This window comes from Rhinopithecus roxellana, chromosome 7, assembly GCF_007565055.1.
Source record: "Rhinopithecus roxellana isolate Shanxi Qingling chromosome 7, ASM756505v1, whole genome shotgun sequence".
In the NCBI taxonomy this organism is placed as follows: Eukaryota; Metazoa; Chordata; class Mammalia; order Primates; family Cercopithecidae; genus Rhinopithecus; species Rhinopithecus roxellana.
In genome coordinates, this window is record NC_044555.1 from 66,729,988 (window position 1) to 66,754,157 (window position 24,170).

General features: G+C 39.1%; 1 protein-coding gene across 5 annotated transcripts in view; it reads left to right on the forward strand.

The window, feature by feature from the left end:
* USP9X (ubiquitin specific peptidase 9 X-linked) overlaps positions 1 to 24,170 on the forward strand; it is a 150,008-nt gene that overhangs the window by 101,254 nt on the left and 24,584 nt on the right. For all 5 annotated transcript variants that reach the window (XM_030933583.1, XM_030933581.1, XM_030933585.1 and 2 more), the window contains exons 24-33: positions 1,229 to 1,354; positions 3,012 to 3,137; positions 4,317 to 4,483; positions 9,648 to 9,756; positions 9,987 to 10,133; positions 10,764 to 10,910; positions 11,909 to 12,131; positions 15,115 to 15,335; positions 18,085 to 18,275; positions 23,201 to 23,374. In XM_030933583.1, the coding sequence (XP_030789443.1) occupies positions 1,229 to 1,354; positions 3,012 to 3,137; positions 4,317 to 4,483; positions 9,648 to 9,756; positions 9,987 to 10,133; positions 10,764 to 10,910; positions 11,909 to 12,131; positions 15,115 to 15,335; positions 18,085 to 18,275; positions 23,201 to 23,374 (1,631 nt within the window). The remainder of the gene's footprint in view (positions 1 to 1,228; positions 1,355 to 3,011; positions 3,138 to 4,316; positions 4,484 to 9,647; positions 9,757 to 9,986; positions 10,134 to 10,763; positions 10,911 to 11,908; positions 12,132 to 15,114; positions 15,336 to 18,084; positions 18,276 to 23,200; positions 23,375 to 24,170) is intronic.

The following is a 24,170-nucleotide window of genomic DNA, read 5'->3' on the forward strand; positions in this document are numbered from 1 at the left end:
AGATCAGAATGTTGATAATTATGGTAATATCACATATAGTTGTTTTAGCTGTGATAATATTGTGGTTATGTTTAAAAGGAAGAGTCCCCTATATTTTTGAAGTGATTGCTGAGATACTTCCAGGTGAAATTATATGATATCCAGGATTTGCTTAAAAACAATCCTGGGGTGGAGAAGTGATGGAAAGCAAGGGAAGATAGTCAGATTAAACAGTTTGGTCCACTGGTGATAATTCCTGAAGCTAAGTAATATGTACATGGGAGTTAATTATACTACTTTGAACACTTCGGTGTGTGTTACGAATTTTCTGTAAAAAAAATGGCTCAAATTTTATATTGTTTTGTATCACAGGTCCCATCTTTGTTAGGATTTTTTTTTTTTTTTTTTAAGTAGTTCTTATTAGGTAAGTAAAAAGGCAGCCTCTTGTTGGGATAAAAACAGATTTTTGTCATGATCCCTGACACAGATGCTCAATGAAGTATGCAGAAAACAAGTACATGTATCCACTTTCACCTTTCTTCAATATTTATTCAGAGTATGTGCCACTATGGATGCAGAGGTACATAATAACCTCTAATCTCAACGAGCTCACAGTAGGGAGCCCAGTGCAAAATTAGTAATATAGAAATATCTTAAAATAATATTGTAGAAATACAGTATATATATAGGAGGGGAGTTGCAACTTGAAGGCAGTTAGAATTACCTCGCTAACAACTACTTAATGAAATTAATCTGTCACTGATTTAACAACTTGATTATACTGTTAAGTAAAAACTAGGGTACCTTTTGTACATTAGTCCTCTTACTGCTTTTTCAGTATTCCTTAATTTTTCTTTTTTTCAAAGCAAAACGTGATAACAATGGGGAATACAAGTAGGGTCTGCCCAAGGCATGTACATAAAAGACATACAATACTTTACTGAGTCTCTAGAAGGGAACCAGGCTATTTAGTTATCATTATCGCCTGCAAGTTAAGCTGAGCCCAGATTTAGAGACACGAGTTGATTGCTCTAGAATGAGGATTTGCAGACACATGCCACTACAGTGCGCAAGAAAGAGAGGAAGCCCACTTTGTTGGCAGTGCTTTTCATGTAGGTTGCCACAGGTTCTATAATGTGTATATGCAAGGAAGTCGTTCTGAGGGAGTGGGTGATGAATGAAGAACAAATGGTTAGGTCTGGTTATGTACAAATTATTTACTCCAAATAAAATGGTTAACTTTTTTCAGATCAACCAAGTTACCCATGATCAAGCAGTGGTGCTACAAAGTGCCCTTCAGAGCATTCCTAATCCATCATCCGAGTGCATGCTTAGAAATGTGTCAGTTCGTCTTGCTCAGCAGATATCTGATGAGGTTAGTTTTATCAAGACTTCTGTCACAATTTTAACTTTCCTAGGCCCACTTACTTTAATCACTGTCTCATCCTTTAGATAATGTTCCCTTAGTATCAGTTTTGTCTACTATTAATATTAGTACTTTCTGTTTTTAATCAACTATATGTATAATAAACAGCATCCTTTTAAAGTATACAGATTGGGTGATTTTTTTTTTTTGAGACAAGAGTCTCACTCTGTTGCCCAGGCTGGAGTACAGTGGTGCCATCTCGGCTCACTGCAACCTCAGCCTCCAGAGTAGCTGGGATTACAGGTGCGCCCCCCCCCCCCCCCGACCATGCCTGGCTATTTTTGTATTTTTAGTAGAGATGGGAGTTTCACGATGTTGGCCAGGCTGGTCTCGAAGTCCTGACCTCAGGTGATTCTCCTGCCTCAGCCTCCCAAGGTGCTGGGATTGCAGGCATGAGCCACCGTGCCCGGCCCAGATTCGGTGAATTTTGGCATATATGTGTGAAAACACTGCTGCGGTCAAAACCGAATATTTTCATCACTCTTTCTTTATGCCCTTTTGCAGTTTATTCTTTCCCCAGGTAACCACTGCTCTTTTTGTCCCTAGAGAGTGTTTTTTGTCTTCTAGAGTTTTTTTTTTTTTTTTTTTTTTTTTTTTTGAGGCGGAGTCTCGCTCTGTCGCCCGGACTGGAGTGCAGTGGCCAGATCTCAGCTCACTGCAAGCTCCGCCTCCCGGGTTTACGCCATTCTCCTGCCTCAGCCTCCCGAGTAGCTGGGGACTACAGGCGCCCGCCACCTCGCCCGGCTAGTTTTTGTATTTTTAGTAGAGACGGGGTTTCACCGTGTTAGCCAGGATGGTCTCGATCTCCTGACCTCGTGATCCGCCCGTCTCGGCCTCCCAAAGTGCTGGGATTACAGGCTTGAGCCACCGCGCCCGGCCCTTCTAGAGTTTTATATAGATGGATTATAGTATGTGTTCTTTTGTGTTGGGCTTCTTTCACTAAGAATAATGACTGAGAATTACCTATGTTGTGTGGATCAGTAGTTCATTCCTTTTTATTGCTAACTAGTACCCATATGAATATTCCACATTTTGTTTATCCGTATTACTTTGTGAAGGACAGTTGGATCGTTTTCCCTTCTTAGCTGTGAATAAAGCTGATGTGAACATTGTGGACAAGTGTTTGTGTAGACATAAGTTTTCATTTTTCTTGGATAAGAAACTACAAGTGGAAAGTGGAAAGGTTGTCATCTTTGTAGTATTAAAATATAATAGTAAAGAGCTAGATAACTTGGGAAGCATACTTTGCTGTATTGCTGTTTAAAGGCTGGAGGTGGAGAATAAGCCAGGTGTAGTGGCAGATGCCTGGAGTTCCACCTACTTGGGAGCCTGAGGTAGGAGGATCTCTTGAGCCCAGGAGTTCGAGTTTGTAGTGAGCTGTGATCACAACACTGTACTCTAGACTGGATGACAGAGCCAGAGGGCTCCCCCCAACCTTTTTTTTCTTTTTTTTTTTTTTTTTTAAGACGGAGGTAACTTGGGAATTTAAAGACAATGATACTACACAGTAATTCCTGTTTCCTTTACAAGGTGAAACATTTTTGTTTTTCTAAACATAATTTCACTCTCATTCTATCAACAGTTCTATTTACTCATTATCTTGCAGGCTTCAAGATATATGCCTGATATTTGTGTAATTAGAGCTATACAAAAAATTATCTGGGCATCAGGATGTGGGTCGCTACAGCTAGTATTTAGCCCAAATGAAGAAATCACTAAAATTTATGAGAAGGTAAGAATTATCACAGAACTATATTCCTTGTAAGCAAATGTTTCTTAATTGTGCATGTGGTTTGATTTTTATTAGGTTTGCTATTTTTGAAAATTCAATCACTTGCATCTTAATGGTTGAAAATTAACTGATAGCTATATTGAGAATGTGGTAAAATTTTACTTTGAAAATGAAGTACTTAAGAATCCTTTTTAAATTGGATTTAAATTTAAATGGGGCTGCTTTTTAAATGAAATTGCCTTTTTCTGCTTCTTGTGGGGGTCAGATATAATTATCTCATACTAAATTTGCTTTATCCCTTTCTCCTTTTTCTTTTATCATCTTTCTGTCCTGTGTAAATTTTGGTTTGTCAGTTATGGTATAGCATTTAAGTGTTTTTTTTTTTTTTTTTTTTTATTCTCTTGAAGCAGTCAAAAATAAGACTTAGCCAATTAGATATCATTCCTGACCTTCTATTAGATTAAGCAAATTATCTACAGAAGAGAAACTGTGGTTGGCTTTTTCATTTATCATGTGTACCTGTCCCTGATGCTACATGTTTAGAAGGAAAAATTGAGTTACAGAAACTTCCCTGGCTTGGTAGAGCTTCCTTTACATGGCCAACATAATCCTGATTCGCCTAGGGTATATGTTGATGTTCCATAGTATTTGTCTGGCACAGCCCTGGGTATTCATTCAGCATATTAACTGAATACTTACTCTGTTTCAGGCATGTACTATAGTTATTACTTTTGGATTAATAAAGTCAGATTAGAATTCATTAGGTACCTCCCCAAGCATATTTTAGGTTGTAAGTCTTCGATACCCTTCCTGAATAGTCAAAGACAATTGATTTTGAATAAAATGGCACAATAGGCAAGCAACATAATGGAACTAGTCAAAAGTACCTAAGTGCTATTGTGGTTCTTGAGAAAGGATTGGTTGTTGGTTCAGAAGTAAACAACTCAGAAAGTCTCAAAAAAAAAAAATAGGTAGTGTGCTCCTCCAACCCTCCTTGAGACATAGGAAAAATCATCATTTCCGGACTAGTCTAAAGGGGCCTCAAGAGTTACATGCAGCCTTGGAGAGGCTGAGGCCAGGTGGTTTAAGTGAGTCGGTGAGTTTTAAGCACTAAATAGAAGTCGTATAAGAATTTTCTTAACCTCTTTGGGTAATTTGTTCTTGATTGTAATTTTACAGACCAATGCAGGCAATGAGCCGGACTTGGAAGACGAACAGGTTTGCTGTGAAGCATTGGAAGTGATGACCTTGTGTTTTGCCTTGATTCCAACAGCCTTAGATGCTCTTAGTAAAGAAAAGGCTTGGCAGACATTCATCATTGACTTACTGTTGCACTGTCACAGCAAGTATGTCTTTTATAATTGTAAGAAACTTACTTTTGTAAATGGAGTGAATTATTTTAGGCTGGTAAAATGTGTCCCAAAAATTAAATATTTATTGTCTCTATAGCATATTGGTATTGAGGAAAATAGTGTTTTGTTTAACCTAAATTTGTTTGGTTTTAGTCTCTGCAAATGCCAATATTAATTGTCAAAGCATGATTTTTTTCTAATTCTAGAATTTAGTTTTACCTAGGAGGTATATAGGTTAGCCTGTTCTAAAAATCTAGTGTGCAAGATTTAAATCATATAGGATATTAGCCTCCTATCTTAGATTCCTAGATGCCAGGTTTTTTTAAAGCCAAACAGAATTTGGTATGAAATTTGTAAGACAGGGTCGTTGTAAGAACTTTTGCAGTTTACACTGAGAATAAAGATAAGTTACGAAGCTCATGTTTCCATTTCAAGAGCGTTTAATCAGTGGCAGTAATTTTGTTTTGGGCTTCTTTTTTGTGCAAGTTGGTCAGATTTATAGAAAAGGTTGGTTTCCATCCTCATGTGTCAGTCTGATCCTGACCTTCGTATATAGTAACTTTATGAACTTGAGCTCTAATAGTGTCACCATTATATGTAATTAATCTGTTTTATCTATATTTTGTGAAAAGACACAAAATGTTTACTTTCATTGTTCGGTCACATGCCATTCAATAATGACAAAATTCATTGATGAAAGGTTAATGTAAAGTCACAATAAGCCATTTGTTGAAATGAAGCATAGTGATAAGTAAAGTTTTAAAAATGTACATACTGTGGGGGGTAGGGTTCAACTTGCCTACTCAAGAGGATGTAGAGTCTGAAGTGGGAATGTCACTTTAGAGTCTAAAGTGATAGAGTGGATTTAAAGTGTGAATGTCACTTATTTTAAGAAGTTCCTTGGTGTAAGTTCTTTGAAGACATCCAGTTCAACCTATTCAGAAACTCTTTTAACAGGATCCCCACAAATCAGGTTGGGCGTGCTATCTCCTTGAGAAGACAATTCTGCACATTGGAAAAGATAAATAGGTTTAGTAAGTCTAGTTCCATTTAATGATACATACATGTGGGAATGGTGAGGGTAGGAAAGATGATTAGCCAACAGTTTTAATGATGTCAAACCTGGAGGGTAGCAAGTTTCTTATTCTATGTTGATTTTAAAAAAAAAAAAAATTAAATTAGGAACTTATTTCACCTCTTAGTCTAGTAACTATTAAGGGAACTTGGTTTAACAGGGTTTTTTGCCCTCTACCCTTTATGAAAATTACCCATATATAAGTCAGAACCATTTTGCCCCTCTCTTCCCTGAAACTTGCATGCAGTGTGGTAAAGTACTGTAGAAAGCATGTTATCTCATTATGTCACCGTATTGTCTGCAATAATAAAGAGGGTGTTCTAAGTTAGGATTTTTTTGAGTTTTAAGTACCTGAGTTTTATAAATATCTGAATACCTATGTAGGTTCAAAATCCATTATTTCCCGTTTGTAAGAATTTGTCAGCAAGTCCGACTTGGATATTAATCATTGGCATTAATATTCTAAAATCTGAATCCCCAGGCCGGGCGCGGTGGCTCACGCCTGTAATCCCTGCACTTTGGGAGGCTGAGGCAGGTCAGGAGTTCTAGACCAACATGGCCAACATGGTGAAACCCCAACTCTACTAAAAATACAAAAAATTAGTTGGGCTTTGTGGTGGGCACCTGTAATCCCAGCTACTTGGGAGCCTGAGGCAGGAGAATCACTTGAACCCAGAAGGCAGAGGTTGCAGTGAGCCGAGATCACGCCATTGTACTCCAGCCTGGACAGTAAGAGTGAAATTCCATGTCCAAAAAAAAAAAAAAAATCTGAATCCCCAAATACATACTGGCCCCAGGGGTTTCAGATAAGGGATTGTGAGCTGTGTATAAGTCTGCCCCTCAGATAGAGTTTATAATCCTACAGTAACATTTAAGCATAGTTACTTACAAGGTGCTTCTCACTTAATCCCTATAGCAACTCAGAAGTAGACTTTGCTGATGGAGAGGCACAAGGACTGTAGAAATTAAATGACTGATAAGGACATAATCATCACTGAATGCTAAAACTAAGACTGAAGGTTTTCTACCTCTTGAGTTCTGACATTTCTGCCACACAAATTGGGCTCTGGGTGTAATTATAATCCACCAGCAAATATGTGAATCCCTATGTATGTGCTTGGCCATTTAAACCAAAGTCAAATAAGGCAGTTCTTGCATTCAAGCAACTTTGAGACAGAAATTGGTGCCATAAAAGGTAAAATACTTTGAGAATTGGAAAGGGAATATCTTACTTTCTACCCGGAAGGAGCAAAATTGAAGGTTTTGTGCTGGATGTAGCATGTGAGCTTGTGTTTGGGTAGGATTTATATGTGCATCAAAGTAGAAGATGGTCATTGCCAATGTACTCTCTCTCCCCCCCACCCTTCTCCCAGTTATGTGGCCTTTACTTCATGTGTCTTTGGACTCCATACACTTTCCTCCTCATAATCTACCCTAATCTAAGCAGTCTGTACCCATTGCCTGGACAATCATAGTATCCTTGATCTTCCCACCTGTAGTGTTGTACTCTTCTAATCTGTTCACTACACGGCAAGCAGAGTGCTCTCTAGAAAATATGATCATGTTGCTTTCCTGCTTAAAATCTTTCCATGTCTTCCCATTATCTTTGAATTAAGTTCAGACTTTTTTTTTTTTTTTTTTTTTTTGAGACGGAGTCTCACTCTGTCGCCGGGGCTGGAGTGCAGTGGCCAGATCTCAGCTCACTGCAAGCTCCGCCTCCCGGGTTCACGCCATTCTCCTGCCTCAGCCTCCCGAGTAGCTGGGACTACAGGCGCCCGCCACCTCGCCCGGCTAGTTTTTTGTATTTTTTAGTAGAGACGGGGTTTCACCGTGTTAGCCAGGATGGTCTCGATCTCCTGACCTCATGATCCGCCCGTTTTGGCCTCCCAAAGTGCTGGGATTACAGGCTTGAGCCACCGCGCCCGGCCTAACTTTGGTTTACTTGGGTCCCCCCCAAGCTCTACCTCCAAAAATTTTAGGGGCTTCTGAATCCCTCTGATTTATAGGCCTATAGACTGTTTTCAGAAACCTAAGATACCCTCTAGGGAGGGAGGTTAGTACACAGAATGTATGCTGTCAGGTCCTTTACACTTGTACTTTAAATTAGGTTCTGAGGGCTGGGCTCAGAGGCTCACGCCTGTAATCCCAGCACTTTGGGAGCCCGAGGTGAGCGGATCACCTGAGGTCGGGAGTTCGAGACCAGCCTGACCAACATGGAAAAACCCCGTCTCTACTAAAAATACAAAATTAGCCAGGTGTGGTGGCATATACCTATAATCCCAGCTACTCAGGAGGCTGAGGCAGGAGAATCACTTGAACCTCGGAGGCAGAGGTTGCAGTGAGCTGAGATGGTGCCATTGCACTCCAGCCTGGGCAACAAGAGCGAAATTCTGTCTCAAAAAATAAATAAATAAATAAAAATAGGTTCTGAGTTACCTAGTAACTAGCACAAAGACAGAAATGTAGTTATCCATGAAATGCAGTTTGTGATGTCTGTAAGATATTCACAAATGCTTAGCAGGTACTTGTTGAGCATCTTCCATGTGTCATACGCTGTTCTAGGTGCCAGGACCTCTGGCATCAAGAAAGCCCCTACCCTGAAAGAGCTTACTTTGTAATGGAGATAGACTACACATTTGATAACTGGTTCTTGAGCTCCCCCTATATGCCAGATACTATTCTAGGTTCCAGAGGCACAATGTTAACTAAATAGATGATGTCTCTGCCCTCTTGGAGCATTTTATTCTAGTAAGATCTATGTAGTACATAACGCAGTTTTTAAAAAAGATAGATCCATGATTCCCAGATCTGAGAATCGTGAGACAAGTTTTTCCCAAGGGTCATCAGAGAGAAAATACGGTATTGTGGTTCTCAATCTTTTTTTTTTTTTTTTTTTTTTTTTGAGATGGAGTCTTGCTCTGTCACCAGGCTGGAGGAGTCCAGTGGCGTGATCTCGGCTCACTGCAACCTCCGCCTTCCAGGTTCAAGCGATTCTTCTGCCTCAGCGTCCCAAGCGTGCACCACCACGCCCGGCTAATTTTTGTATTTTTAGTAGAGACAGGGTTTCACCATGTTGGCCAGGATGGTCTTGACCTCTTGACCTCGTGATCTGTCTGCCTTACCCTCCCAAAGTGCAGGGATTACAGGCATGAGCCACCGTACCCGGCCTGTGGTTCTCAATCTTTAGTGTACATCAGATTCACCTGAAGAGTTTATTAACACATTGCTGGGCCCCACCTCCAGTATTTCTGATTCAGGAGGTCTGCATTGGAGCCTGAGAATTGGCATTTCTAACAAGTTCCCAGATAATGCTGATGTTGCTGCTCTGGGGACCGTGCTTTTGGAACTGCCAGTACGGTATAAGGCAGCAGTTCCCAACCCTTTTGGCACCAGGGACCAGTTTCATAGAAGACAGTTTTCCATGGATCAGGGAGGTAGTGGGGGATGGTTTCATGATGAGAGGATTCCACCTCAGATCATGAGGCATTAGATTCTCATAAGGGGCACATAAGCTAGAAGAACCCTTGCATGTGTAGTTCAGTAGGGTTTGCGCTCCTATGAGATTCTAATGCTACCGCTGATCTGACAGGAGGCAGAGCTCAGGCCATAATGCTCACTCGTCCTTCTGGCCTGGGGTTTGGGGACCCCTGGTATAAGAGACATATGCCACAATAGCCTTACTGTGGTTACTACAGAATTTCCACAGAGCTGTTGTGCAAAACCATAGTTGAATAAAAATTCTGTGGAAGGCCAAAAAGATGCATAAAGTTTATTGTAGTAGAGCATTTGGTATATAGAGGAACATTTCCAGCCTGTTCCAAGAAAGAGGTGTTAAAAGGTAGTATCCCTCAAACTCTTAGTGTCAATTTGAGGTTATAGTCCTGGACATACAGCTTAAGTTCATGTATTATGTGGTGTTAGCTTGAGTGCTTGGTGTGTGTAGGTAGAGTAATCCTGTATCCTTACTATTAATTTATCTCCCTCTTATACTCCCCCCACCCCTGCTCCCCAAGAGGGAACAATGTTACAATCATTTTTTTTTAATTGGAATAATGTATTAAATGTGAAACATTTTTATTTCAGAACTGTTCGTCAGGTGGCACAGGAGCAGTTCTTTTTAATGTGCACCAGATGTTGCATGGGACACCGGCCTCTACTTTTCTTCATTACTCTACTCTTTACTGTTTTGGGGGTGAGAGACTTTTTAAAATATGCCTATCAATTCAATGTGATTCATTCTTTAAATAAGAAACATTCAGAAATTTGTGGTTTTAGCTTGCATTAAAGTCAGGACAGTCTATATTTAATAAATGAAGTACTACTTAATTTCTCGTACTGTGGTAGTCCTCTAACTCTGGGTTTTTAAAAAAGTGGATTTTGAGGATAGACATGTAAATTGATATTATTCTACTTTGTTTCCAGAGCACAGCAAGAGAGAGAGCTAAACATTCAGGCGACTACTTTACTCTTTTAAGACACCTTCTTAATTATGCTTACAATAGTAATATTAATGTACCCAATGCTGAAGTTCTTCTCAATAATGAAATTGATTGGCTTAAAAGAATTAGGGTAAGTTGCAGATAATACTCCATTTATATGTCATTATTAATAAATAGAATGTTTTATTGATGGTTTATATTTTTTGAGCATTTTGGTTAAATGGAAAACTCCAAAGATTGATAAAAGGGACCAAAGAATATACTCTGCATTGGTGGACATTAGGAACCTGCGATTCACAAAAATGAATGCATATCTAGTTTTGTAAAATGAATTGCTTACTTGAGACTTGAAATACTGATGTTCAGCTTCTTTTATTTTAGCATTTTGGGCCTTTTTGCAAATTCTCATTTTAAAAAAAAGTATTCTTGAATTGTTTATGTCAAAAATAAGTCTGATAGAGCAGAACTTTTGATCATAACATCTGATACTTTTTACTTAGGCAAAATGATACAAGAATTTATTTCTGAAGAGATTTGTAGTTTTTAGCCTTCAAATTAGCATTTCTTCTAGTAGTTCATAAAGCCAATTTCTAGAAAGTTCTGAAGAAAACAAACTTGTTTGAATGGAAAGACTTAAGGAAATTATCTCATATCCCTCCAGCTCTGTCTTGTTCTGGCTCCTCTCTCCCTCTTTACCTCCCTTTCGTAAGCTAGACATTTGATCTCTCCCCCCCCACCCCCAACCCCCCGCCTTTGGCAGGATGATGTTAAAAGAACAGGAGAAACGGGTATTGAAGAGACGATCTTAGAGGGCCACCTTGGAGTGACAAAGGAGTTACTGGCCTTTCAAACTTCTGAGAAAAAATTTCATATTGGTTGTGAAAAAGGAGGTGCTAATCTCATTAAAGTAAGTTCTGTGTTCTTGGTTGTAAGCTACATATCACAACCTTCTAAATGTTTATAATCAAATTAATTTATAGTAGTATGTCTTTGTACTTTCTTGATGTTTTCTCTTTTTTAAGAATCTTTATCATATTTATAGTAATTTAAGAAATACAGTTATGCCTTACTTTATTCAAGAGACATTTCTAAATTTGTATTTAAATAAGATTTTATGGCTGGACTTGCTGGCCTCACGCCTGTAATCCCAGCACTTTGGGAGGCCGAGTCTGGTGGATGGCTTAAGCCCAGGAGTTGAAGACCAGCCTGAGCAACATGGTGAAACTCCTTATCTCAAAAAAAAGAAAATTAGCCAGGTGTGGTGGCACACACCCTTGGTCCCCAGCTACTTGAGAGGCTGAGATGGAAGGATCACCTGAGCCCAGGAGGTGGAGGTTGCAGTGAGCCGAGAACGCACCACTGCACTCCAGCCTGAGGAACAGAGCAAGGCCCTGTCTCAAAATAAATAGATAAATAAATAAGATACTTTATAAAGTAATTGTTTAGTTTTTCTCTTTGGAAAATCTGAATTGTTCATTTCATTTAATGAGGCAAACCTCTGTTTTGTAAGAATGCATCTTCTATATCTTTAATGAGTTTCTTCATGTAGTAACACAAGGAAACAAAGTTTCATTTTTGTATATTTTGTTTCTATTCAAAATGGGTTTAATTTGCTATAGACTTGATTAAAGGAGCAAACTTATTTAAAATAAAAATTTTGATAAGTACTACATTCAGTTCTTTCTTAATATTTACAGATTTATTTAACCTGGGAAATTAGGTATGTTAATGATAGAAAATAGTGTTTTGAAGGAAGATCTTTTTATTAGAAAATCCGAGTTTTCTGAGCTGTAATGAGATCTTAAATTCCAATGATTTTAATTTTAAAACGATTTACTTACAAGAGACTTTTTTTCTAAAAATATATAGCATTGCTAATATGTAATCCCTTTTTCAACTTTTTAGGAATTAATTGACGATTTCATATTTCCTGCATCCAATGTTTACCTACAGTATATGAGAAATGGAGAGCTCCCAGCTGAACAGGCTATTCCAGTCTGTGGTTCACCACCTACAATTAATGCTGGTTTTGAATTACTTGTAGCATTAGCTGTTGGCTGTGTGAGGAATCTCAAACAAATAGTAGATTCTTTGACTGAAATGTATTACATTGGCACAGCAATAACTAGTAAGTATTTTTAATATAATGTGACAATTGATCATTTCCGTGTTTCACAGTTCTGTTTTCCTGTTTTTCTTTCAGAAAATATTTCCAACTTACATATTTCTTTCAGTAACTAGTTTAACATTTTTAGTGAATGAATGTATTAAGACCATTATAGACCTGGCATGGTGGCTCAGGGCTGTAATCCCAGCACTTTGGGAGGCCAAGGTGGGTGGACCACCTGAGGTCAGGAGTTCGAGACCAGCCTGACCAACATGGCGAAACCCTGTCTCTACTAAAAATACAAAAATTAGCTGGGCGTTGTGGTGCGCATCTGTAATCCCAGCTACGCAGGAGGCTGAGACAGGAGAATTGCTTGAACCCAGGAAGTGGAGGTTGCAGTGAGCCGAGATCGTGCCACTGCACTCCAGCCTGGGTGACAGAGCAAGTCTCCCATCTCAAAAAAAAAAAAAAAAAAAAAGGAAAAATAAGACCATTATAAGCAGACCACCTTGTATAGAAAAAAATTCAAACATTTGTTAAATGACATCCTATAAGTGGTGTTGCTATTTGGCAAGATAAATTTCATCATATCATGAAACCTGACATAAAATTCAAACTCCAGATGAAAAAGTAGTCAAAGTAAAGGCCGTAGAGTACAGACTTAAAACTTTATTTATTTATTTATTTATTTATTTGAGACAGAATTTCACTCTTGTTGCCTAGGCTGGAGTGCAATGGCGCGATCTCGGCTCACTGCAACCTCTGCCTCTCGGGTTCAAGTGATTCTCCTGTCTCAGCCTCCCAAGTAGCTGGGGTTACAGGCGCCTGCCACCATGCCCGGCTAATTTTGTATTTTTAATAAAGATAGGGTTTCACCATGTTGGCCAGGCTAGTCTCGAACTCTTGGCTTCAGGTGATCCACCCACCTCGGCCTCCCAGAGTGCTGGGATTACAGGTGTGAGCCACCACACCTGGCCCAGACTTAAAACTTTAAATTGCATGTATTGGAAAACCTTTCAGGTCCTCACTTAGAAGCTCCTTAACATTATGAGTTCGAAGGAAATCTGGCTTTGAAGATTAGAACATGAGAAGTTACCATTTTAGTGCACCTTATTTATGTTCTCATTTCATGCCCACATCAGGCGCATGAATAGGCTGCAGATTTCAGATCTTACAGATAAGGAATTGAAGCTCAAAAGGGCAAGGGCAATATAAAATATTAATAACAGAAAAAGCAGAAATAAGCATGGTTGGTGCTGTTTTGTTTTAAGAGAAAATCACTATTTAGAACACTTAAGAATATAACTGATTATAGTAAATCTTTAAGAACATGTCGGCCGGGCGCAGTGGCTCAAGCCTGTAATCCCAGCACTTTGGGAGGCCGAGGTGGGTGGATCACGAGGTCAGGAGATCAAGACCATCCTGGCTAACATGGTGAAACCCCGTCTCTACTAAAAATACAAAAAAAAACTAGCCAGGCGTGGTGGCGGGCGCCTGTAGTCCCAGCTGCTCGGAGGCTGAGGCGGGAGAATGGCGTGAACCCGGGAGGCGGAGCTTGCAGTGAGCCGAGATCGCGTCACTGCACTCCAGCCTGGGCGACACAGCGAGACTCCGTCTCAAAAAAAAAAAAAAAAAACATGTCAAATTACTTTTTAATGTGTTTCAGAATATTTGGAAGTTTTAAATAACATTCTTAGGAATTTCTGAATAAATTGATTGCTTAAAAGGTTAGACCTTTAGCTGTCCTATCAAATCTATGTATGTGAGAATTTTTTTTTTTTTTAAACTTAATGGGGGTTAATTTTTTGATCACAGATTGGAGTATAGTATAATGTTGTTTGCATCATTCCCTATCTGTCATTGTTCCCTGTCAACACATAAATATTTACCTAATTCATATTTGGCCATGCAGTTTAGTATGATATAATTAACTGGTCCCCTAGACAGTGATACTTAATGTTGTTTCCAGGTTTATACTAGGTGGAGGGAGATAGGAAGATGTACAGTGATTTACAATTATCACAAATCTACTGTCTTGCTCCCTCCACACAGTAGCATTATAGATATAGGAAAAGCAAGTGTTACTTTTATTATTACATTTACTAGGAAGAAACAAAGTCACCTAAAGGTGGGGGAAAAAAAGAGGTGATAAGCATCAGAACCAGGATGCGAGCCCATATGGTTTTAGGATTATTTAAAACTGAGAAAATTATAATGTGTTGATATATTTAGATAACATTTCATTCCTTGGCAAACTGAAGGCAAAAGTATAAAATATTAAGAAAGTGAAAAATGACTAAAAATAAAGATGCAAGTAAAGTTAGCATGTAGACATTAGCATTATACTATCTTGTACTTTTGAGACTGCTATAGAAGCAACATCATACAAAACGGGTTTGCGGGTGATTAGATAAGAAGCTACACAGCGGTGCTTGTTGCTGTGTATTTTATTTTATTTTTATTTTTATTTTATTTTATTTTATTTTATTTTATTTTATTTTATTTTATTTTATTTATTTATTTATTTATTTATTTTTTGAGACGGGGTCTCGCTCTGTCACCCAGGCTGGAGTGCAGTGGCCGGATCTCAGCTCACTTGCAAGCTCTGCCTCCTGGGTTTACGCCATTCTCCCGCCTCAGCCTCCTGAGTAGCTGGGACTACAGGCGCCCGCCACCTTGCCCGGCTAGTTTTTTGTATTTTTTAGTAGAGATGGGGTTTCACCGTGTTAGCCAGGATGGTCCTCGATCTCCTGACCTCGTGATCCGCCTGCCTCGGCCTCCCAAAGTGCTGGGATTACAAGCTTGAGCCACCGCGCCCGGCTGTTGCTGTATATTTTAGATTGTTTGAAGATGAAGTGCAAACATAGAACACTGCTTCAGGTTGCTCTAGGGTTAGTGGAATTATGGGTAGTAGAATTATTACCAGGGTTGCTTTGTCAGCATAATAGAGTTTGAAAGGACAAAATGGCTGTGCTCATGCTACAAGAATCTTTTCTTCTCTCAGCTTGTGAAGCACTTACTGAGTGGGAATATCTGCCACCTGTTGGACCCCGCCCACCCAAAGGATTCGTGGGGCTGAAAAATGCTGGTGCTACTTGTTACATGAATTCTGTGATTCAGCAACTCTACATGATTCCTTCCATTAGGAACGGTATTCTTGCCATTGAAGGCACAGGTAGTGATGTAGATGATGATATGTCTGGGGATGAGAAGCAAGACAATGAGGTAAATTTGAGTTACCATTTCTGTTTTCTGTGTTTCAAGTTATGATACCAGATATTATTCTCTCTTAAGAGAGTATTATGCTTTCATCAAACGTGTTCAAGTATATTTGAAAGTAGGGATGGGCTGGGCACACACCTGTGGTCCCAGCTACTCAGGAGACTGAAGCAGGAGGATTGCTTGAGCCTGGGAGCTTGAGGCTGCAGTGAGCCGTGATCATGCCACTGCACTCCACCCTGGGTTACAGAGCGAGACCCTGTCTCAGAAAAAAAAAAAAAAAAGTAAGTAGGGATTGAATTCTCCTAGCCAGCATGAACTGCTACCTCTTAACATAGTATAGTGCTCACTACCTACCAGACTTTAAACTGCAGTTAATTTTTAGAATAGTTTGTAATTTTCTTTTTTTGTTGTTGTTGAAATGGAGTCTCGCTCATTGCCCAGGCTGGAATGCAGTGGCACCATCTCGGCTCACTGCAAGCTCCACCTCCCGGGTTCATGCTATTCTCCTGCCTCGGCCTCCTGAGTAGCTGGGACTACAGGCACCCGTCATCACGTGTGGCTAATTTTTTGTATTTTTAGTAGAGGCGGGATTTCACTGTGTTAGTCAGGATGGTCTCGATCTCCTGACCTCATGATCTGCCCACCTTGGCCTCCCAACGTGCTGGGATTACGGGCGTGAGCCACCATGCCTGTCCCAATAGTTCCTACATTTCTAAAGCAACAGTTGGTATTAAATACATTTACATTGTTGTACACCATCACCACCACCCATCTCCAAAACCGTTCATATTGCAAAACTGAAACTAGCCATTAAGCTACTCCCCATTCTCCCTCCCCACAGCCTCTGGCAACTACTATTCTTTTTGTCTCTATGCTTGACTACTCTACATACCTCATATAAGTGAAATCATACAGTATTTGCCTTTTCATAGCTGGTTTATTTCATTTTAAAGTCTAAGTAATATTCCATTATATGTATATATCACATTTTGCTTATCCATTCGTCAATGGACATTTGGGTTGCTTCCCTATTTGAGCTATTGTAAATAAGGCTGCCATGAACATGAATATACAGATATCTGTTTGAGGTCCTGCTTTCAGTATTTCCAGTTATATGCTCAGAAGTGAAAGTACTAGATCATATGGTGATGCTATTTTTATTTTATTATTATTATTTTTTTTTCCAGACAGAGTCTCACTCTGTCACACAGGCTGGAGTGCAGTGGTGCGATCTCAGCTCACTGCAACCTCTGCCTCCTAGGTTCAAGTGATTCTCCTGCCTCAGCCTCCTGAGTAGCTGGGACTACAGGCATGCACCACCATGCCCCGCTAATTTTTGTATTTTTAGTAGAGATGGGGTTTCACCATGTTGGCCAGACTGGTTTCGAACTCCTGACCTCAGGTGATCTGCCCACCTTGGCCTCCCAAAGTGCTGGGATTATAGGCGTTAGCCACCATTTACAGCTAAATTTTTTGAGGAAGTGTTTTTTAGAGTGACTGCACCATTTTACATTACTACCAGCATTGCACAAGGGCTCCAATTTCTCCATATCCTTGCCAACACTTATTATACTCACTCTTTCTGGTAGTTGACACACTAATTGAGTGTGAGGTAGCATCTTGTCATGGTTTTAATTTGCATTTCCCAAATGGTTAACGATTTTGAGCGTCTTTTGCTGTGCTTATTATTGGGCACTTGTGCATCTTCTTTGTCTATTTTTAAGTTTAGTTGTGTTGTTGAGTTTTAAGAGTTCTCTGTCAGATATGTGATTTGCAGATACTTTCTTTTGTTGCCTGTACCTCTGATGTCATATCCAAGAAATCATTGCCAAATCCAGTGTCTTAAAGCTTTTGCCCTATGTTTTTTTTTTAAAGAATTCTGTGGTTTTAGCTCTTATATTTAGGATTTTGATCCATTTCGAGTTAATTTTTGTATGTAGTGTTTCATAAGGGAAGGGCCCAACTTTATTCTTTTGCGTGTGGATTATCCAGTTTACCCAGCACCATTTGTGGAAGAGTACTGCAGTCATGCACCAAATAATGTTTCAGACAATAACAGACCACATATATGACAGTAGTCCAATAAGATTATATTTTATTTTTACTGTACCTTTCTATTTTTAGATGCACAGATTCACCGTTGGGTTGCAGTTGTCTACAGTATGTAGTACAATAACATGCTGTACAAGTTTACAACCTAGGAGCAATTGGCTATACCATCTAGGTTTTATAGGTATACTCTATGATGTTCACATGACAAAATCACTAATGATGCATTTCTCAGAATTTATCCCTGTCATTAAGCAAAGAATTGACTATACTGATACTAATAAGTATATTTTATTGACAGATCTGAGCATTTTATATACAACAACTACACGAAGGATATATTATCCCCATTCACACATAAACTTGAAGCTTAGAAAGTTTAAGTAGTTTTTACTTGCTCAAAGTTACTTGGCTTATAAGTGGTAGAGCCTGCATTTATGTCTAGTTCAGTCTAAATTACTATGCTAACACTACACTGTATTATCTATCTCTCCTATACATGGTCAAGGTTATTTGGTTATGATAACTGGTATGTGAAATGGTGTGGATAAACACTAAATACTAAAAATTTATAAATTGAAAATTAAGTGCTTTGGAAATGAGCGGAATAGGAATACAAATCATTTATTCACTAACTGCTTGGCACTTGTCTCAATGTATTTTACTGTACTTTAACTCATTGGTGATAATTTTTGGTTTCTAGAGCAATGTTGATCCCAGGGATGATGTATTTGGATATCCTCAACAATTTGAAGATAAACCAGCATTAAGTAAAACTGAAGATAGGAAAGAGTACAACATTGGTGTCCTAAGACACCTTCAGGTCATCTTTGGTCATTTAGCTGCTTCTCGACTGCAATACTATGTGCCCAGAGGATTTTGGAAACAGTTCAGGTAAACTATGGATGGATAGTAATAGAGATACTTCTTAAAATGAGCATCTCAATATACTAACATTAAACCTCTCTAAAAGACATGTTGGAAGGCATCTTTTTTTTAAGCACTGGTAATATTCAAACTGTCCTTAGTTGGGTGGGTTTTTTTGTTTTTCTTTTTTTTTGGGGGGGTCCCCTTAGGAAGAAGTAGAAACTGGCATAGTAAGGAAGGGCAGCATCCTTTAGTCTCTTAACTATATTATTAACTTTTTATTAGGAAAACATCTAATAAATACAGAAGTGGAAAAAATAGTATGAACCTGTCACCCGACTTCAGTAGTAGTCAACTTGTGGCCAGCCTTTTTTTTTTTTTTTTTTTTTTTTTTTTTTTTTTTTTTTTTTTTTTTTGGGACGGAGTTTTGCTCTTATTGCCCAGGCTTAACTGCAGTGGTATGATCTTGGCTCACTGCAATATCCGCCTCCCGGGTTTTAGCAATTCTCCTGCCTCAGCCTCCCAAGTAGCTGGGATTATAGGCACCCACCAACACGCCTAGCTACTTTGTTGTATTTTTAGTGGAGACGGGGTTTTACCATGTTGGCCCAGGCTGGTCTCGAACTCCTGACCTCAGGTGATTCCCACCTCAGCCTCCCAAAGTGCTGGGTTTACAGGCGTGAACCACCGCACCCGGCCCCTACCTATTTCTTTCTAGATTGTTTTGAAGCAAATCTTAGTTCCATCTATAAATACTTAAGTTTGTGTAGTGTCTGTCTCAAAATATGATCATGATACCATTATGTTTTTTTTAAAATTGCTTAATACCAAATATCTCTGTCAGTGTTTGAATTTACCGAGTTATCTCATAATTGGTTTTTACGGATATTTTTTAAAAATAAGATTCAGTTGAGGTCCATTTACCACAAATGGTTGATAATGACTCTTGGTTGTTCATCTGTTCCTTTTTTTCCCTTTACAATTATGGGGAAATCAGAGGACAAATAGTTTACCCTATAAATTTCCCCACAGTCTGAATTTTGTTGATGGAACCCCTGTGGTCGTTTATTATTTTCTGTTTTTCTTGGTCACCTGCATCTTCTATAAACACCTTGTGAGATCTAGAGGCTTGAGCAGATTGAGGTATTATTTTTCTTTTTGTGGAATGGATAGGCAAGGCTACTTTACAGGGGGTAATGTTTATCTCCATGAGGAGTAACATGTAATGTCTGTCTTCTTACAATGTTAACAGCAATTGATTATCTTTTTTTTTTTTTTTTTTTAATTCTGAGATGGAGTCTTCGCTCTGTCACCCAGGCTAGAGTGCAGTGGCGCGATCTCAGCTCACTGTAACCTCCGCCTCCTGGGTTCAAGCAATTCTGTCTCAGCCTCCTGAGTAGCTAGGGTTATAGGCGTGTGCCACCATGCCCGGCTAATTTTTGTATTTTTAGTACAAACGGGGTTTCACCATGTTGGCCAGGCTGATCTCGAACTCCTGACCACAGGTGACCCGCCCGCCTCAGCTTCCCAAAGTGCTGGGATTACAGGTGTGAGCTACTGCTCCCGGCTTTTTTTTTTTTTTTTTGGAGACAGAGTCCTGCTCTGTTGCCGCCCAGGCTAAAGTGCATTGGCTCGATCTCGGCTCACTGCAACCTCTGCCCCCTGGGTTCAAGCGATTCTTCAGCCTCAGCCTCCCAAGTAGCTGGGACGACAGGCCCACCCTACCCCACCAATTTTTTGTATTTTTAGTAGAGACAGGGTTTCGCCGTGTTGGCCAGGCTGGTCTCGAATTCCTGACGTCAGGTGATCCACCCGCCTCGGCCTCCCAAAATGCTGGGATTACAGGCGTGAGCCACTGCGCCTGGCCGATTATCATTATCTTAATACAGTATTTCTTCAGGGTTACAAAATAACAATATTTTATTTTTTCATTTAATAGCTAGAAAAGATCTGCAAAGGAAAAATTGCCCTCACCAACTATTTTTTTTTAAGTTAGAAAACTCAATGATATTTTTATCTTGTTTCCTTTGACTTTTTTTAAGTCAGTAATACGTCATGCACTGTGCTAAAATAACTACAGTACGACACGTAACTCTTACTGTGTATGAAAAGGGGTATAATTATTTATAGCAGTGAGGTTTGTTTTGTTTTGTTTTGTTTTGTAAGTAATCCTCCTTGGAATCCCTTTAAGGTGCTTCCCAGCCAGCTGAGAGGAGTGAGGAATGAAGGGTCACCTGATACTCTGGTCCGCCTTCCCTTCTTCTGACAAAGCAGTATAAATTTCTTCTCCTGCCCTAGCTGGGCCCTCTACTGACTCTGTACTAGTGTCTTGCGTGGACCACCCTCCCTCCCATCTCTCATTTTGCTTTTAGTCCCATTGCCCAGCATACCACTCTCCCTCCTCTCTGACTATTTCAGTTCTATCTTCTTTCCCTAGGTTATTCCATCTCTGCCTTTTAGCATTTCTGGCTTTTAGCATTTCTGTTTATGCTTTTCCAAATTGAAGAACACAAACAGAGGCTTACACTGGGTGTTTTTTGAGATGTAGTCTCACTCTGTCGCCCAGGCTAGAGTGCAGTGGTGTGATCTTGGCTCACAGTAACCTCTGCCTCTTGGGTTCAAGCGATTCTCCTGTCTCGCCCTCCCAAGTAGCTGGGATTACAGGTGCCCGCCACCATGCCCAGCTAATTTTTGTATTTTTGGTAAAGACGGGGTTTCACTATGTTGATCAGGCTGGTCTTGAACTCCTGACTTCAGGTGATCCATCCGCCTCGGATTCCCAAAGTGCTGGGATTACAGGCGTGAGCCACCACGCCCAGCTGAGGCTTACACTTTTTAAACTTTTGTCTTAATTTGTCATTCAGTTACAATTTTTTCTCTTGTAATGCCTTTGCTTTTTTGACTTTTCAGTTATTCCCTGTGCTAGTGGAGCTTGGTTTGTATAGACTAGCACTTTGGATTATCCACACTTTAGACACATAATCTACTCTTGATACAAGTGGTTTAGTTAACTATACTTCCTCACCCCACTTTTTTATTTTCAAAAGTTTCAAACCTACAGAAAAGGTGAAGAAGAGGTATAATTATCACCTTTATGTTATATTCTATATGCAGTTTCACTAGTTAACATTCTGCCATATTTGCTTATCTTGCCATATGTATACTTGGTTTTTGGTTTATTTTGTTCTTAAGTTGATAGTAAGTTGCAAACATGATGCTTCACCCCTTCATACTTCAACATATATCTTATAAGAAATCATTTATCAGAATAAGGCAGTTTTCCTACTTATGTATAATATAGTTATATCCAAGTAATGTAATATCGATTTTTAATCTCTAATATTCATCAGTATATATTCTGATTTCCCAAAAATGGTCTTTATAACTTATCTTTCTATCCCAATCTGATACTCATGAAGGAATCACAAGAATTTGGCTGTTTGCTCTTTAGTTGCCTTTTTTTTTTTTTTTTTTTTTTTTTTTTTTTTTGAAACGGAGTCTCGCTCTGTCGCCCGGGCTGGAGTGCAGTGGCCGGATCTCAGCTCACTGCAAGCTCCGCCTCCCGGGTTCACGCCATTCTCCTGCCTCAGCCTCCCGAGTAGCTGGGACTATAGGCGCCCGCAACCTCGCCCGGCTAGTTTTTTGTATTTTTTAGTAGAGACGGGGTTTCACTGTGTTAGCCAGGATGGTCTCGATCTCCTGACCTCGTGATTCTCCCGTCTCGGCCTCCCACAGTGCTGGGATTACAGGCTTGAGCCACCGCGCCCGGCCCTAGTTGCCTTTTATGTAAAATAATCTCGGTAACTTGTGACTTGTATCACACTGAAATTTTTAAAGAGTCCAGGCCTGTTGTCTTGCAGAATGTCTTTTTTGATTTGTGTGATTGTTTTCTCATGATTAGCTTCATGTTAAATGTTGAGGGGGTGGGGGCAATAAAACTATGTAATTGATATTTTGTGTTTCTCACTGCACTGTGTTGGGAGGCATGTGTTACCACTTAATTATTAAGTGATACCAATTTTGATTTCTTGCTGTCTTAACAGATCTCTCCTTTATAAAGGGTACCTTTTCCCTTTGGAAGTTAGTTGATTACATGTTTGAAAGTTTGAGGAGTTGAGTATGGTTTGAAAGTAAATAGAACAGATTGCTGTAATTTCTTGTAATGGAACAAGCTGATTTTTAACAAATAATTTATTTGATTTTAAACTTACTGTATACAAATTTTTATTTGTCTAAAATATAATAGAAATGAGATTGCTATATAGAAAAGGTTTTACAAAAGTATCAAAAGATAGTTCTTGCATACTTTAAAATGTTTGTCATTTCTTGCTTAGAACAAATACACTTAAATTCTCTATGTACATTATTCTATATATACAAAATCAGGTATTATTGATAGTTTCCAGCAGTGCCTAAGTTTTAGAAGTATGAGTTCTCATTTTGTGGTATGTAGTGATGGTGTCTTTTCTTAGATTATTCAAGAGATTAACTGTAAAACAAGTTAAAGCTTTCTCTCTTCACTTTGGGAAAAAAATAAATTGAAGAGTAACTAGATCTGATCTTTTTACTATTTATAATTTAAAATATAAGCAAAATGAAAGAAATAAAATAGGGATTGTAACATCCACATAAGAGTGAGATCCACCACCTCATTCTTGGAGCCGTACTGTCCATCAATTACACCACTGGTTTCGTGGCAGTTCTTTGCCGCTAGGGTACTAGTTTTAGTATGAGGCTCACTCTCTTACACCACTACATCCTAGAGGGAAAGCACATTCTTTTTTTTTTTTTTTTTTTTTTTTTTACTTTTTCTATGTAGTTGAGGAATAAAATCTCGGTTTTATATACTGTTGTTTGTGGTCCTGTTGCTTTTTTTCCCCCTGAAAAATACAGTTGTACATATTGTTGTGTGAATGTCACATGTTACATGTTTTATTTCATTCATTTCTTAGGCTTTGGGGTGAGCCTGTTAATCTGCGTGAACAACACGATGCTTTAGAATTTTTTAATTCATTGGTGGATAGTTTAGATGAAGCTTTAAAAGCTTTAGGACATCCAGCTATGCTAAGTAAAGTCTTAGGAGGTTCCTTTGCTGATCAGAAGATCTGCCAAGGCTGCCCACATAGGTAAGTACTAATTACACATTGAAAGTATATGTTGTACCATGTATATACTAACAAAAATAAAATGTTTACTTGTACTTACATACAAAAGTGGAGTATGTCACTGATTACTAAATACCTGAAACAGAATGATTTATATACTGTGCATACCTTACTGCTGTGGGGCTATTTTTTGTTTTTGTCAATTAATTTTTAGTTCCTTCTACTCTGCCTGATCTCTTAGCCATTTTATTATATTATACTCTTACAGTCTCCCTTCCCTTTCCTTTCCTATTTCCTTTCCTTATTCCTTTTTCTTTTCCTTTCTCTTTTTTTTTTTTCTTTATTTCTGAAAGAGACAAGGTTTCTCTTTGTTGCCCAGGCTGGAGTTCAGGGGCATGATCGTAACTCATAGTAACTTTGAACTTCCAGGCTCAAGCAAACCTACTGCCTCAGCCTCTCAAATAGCTGGGACTACAGGCATGTGCCATCACGCCTGGCTAATTTGTAAATTTTTTTAGAGATGGGAGCTCTTGTTGCCCAATGGGGTCTCAAACTCCTGACCTCAAAATCAGTCCTCACACCTCAGCCTCCCAAAGTGTTGAGATGACAGATGTGAGCCACCACGCCTGGCCTACTCTTACATTCTTTTACAGAAGATTATTCCTGGAGAAATGAAATGGCATTTTGCATATAGCTACAGGTGTTACTTATAAATTTGCCCTTTATCTTAGAACTTGAGTGATTATAATAGTGTAAATACAGTAAGTTTAGAAGATGACAAAGCTGTGGTAGTATTTCCTATACAAATGAAATAATG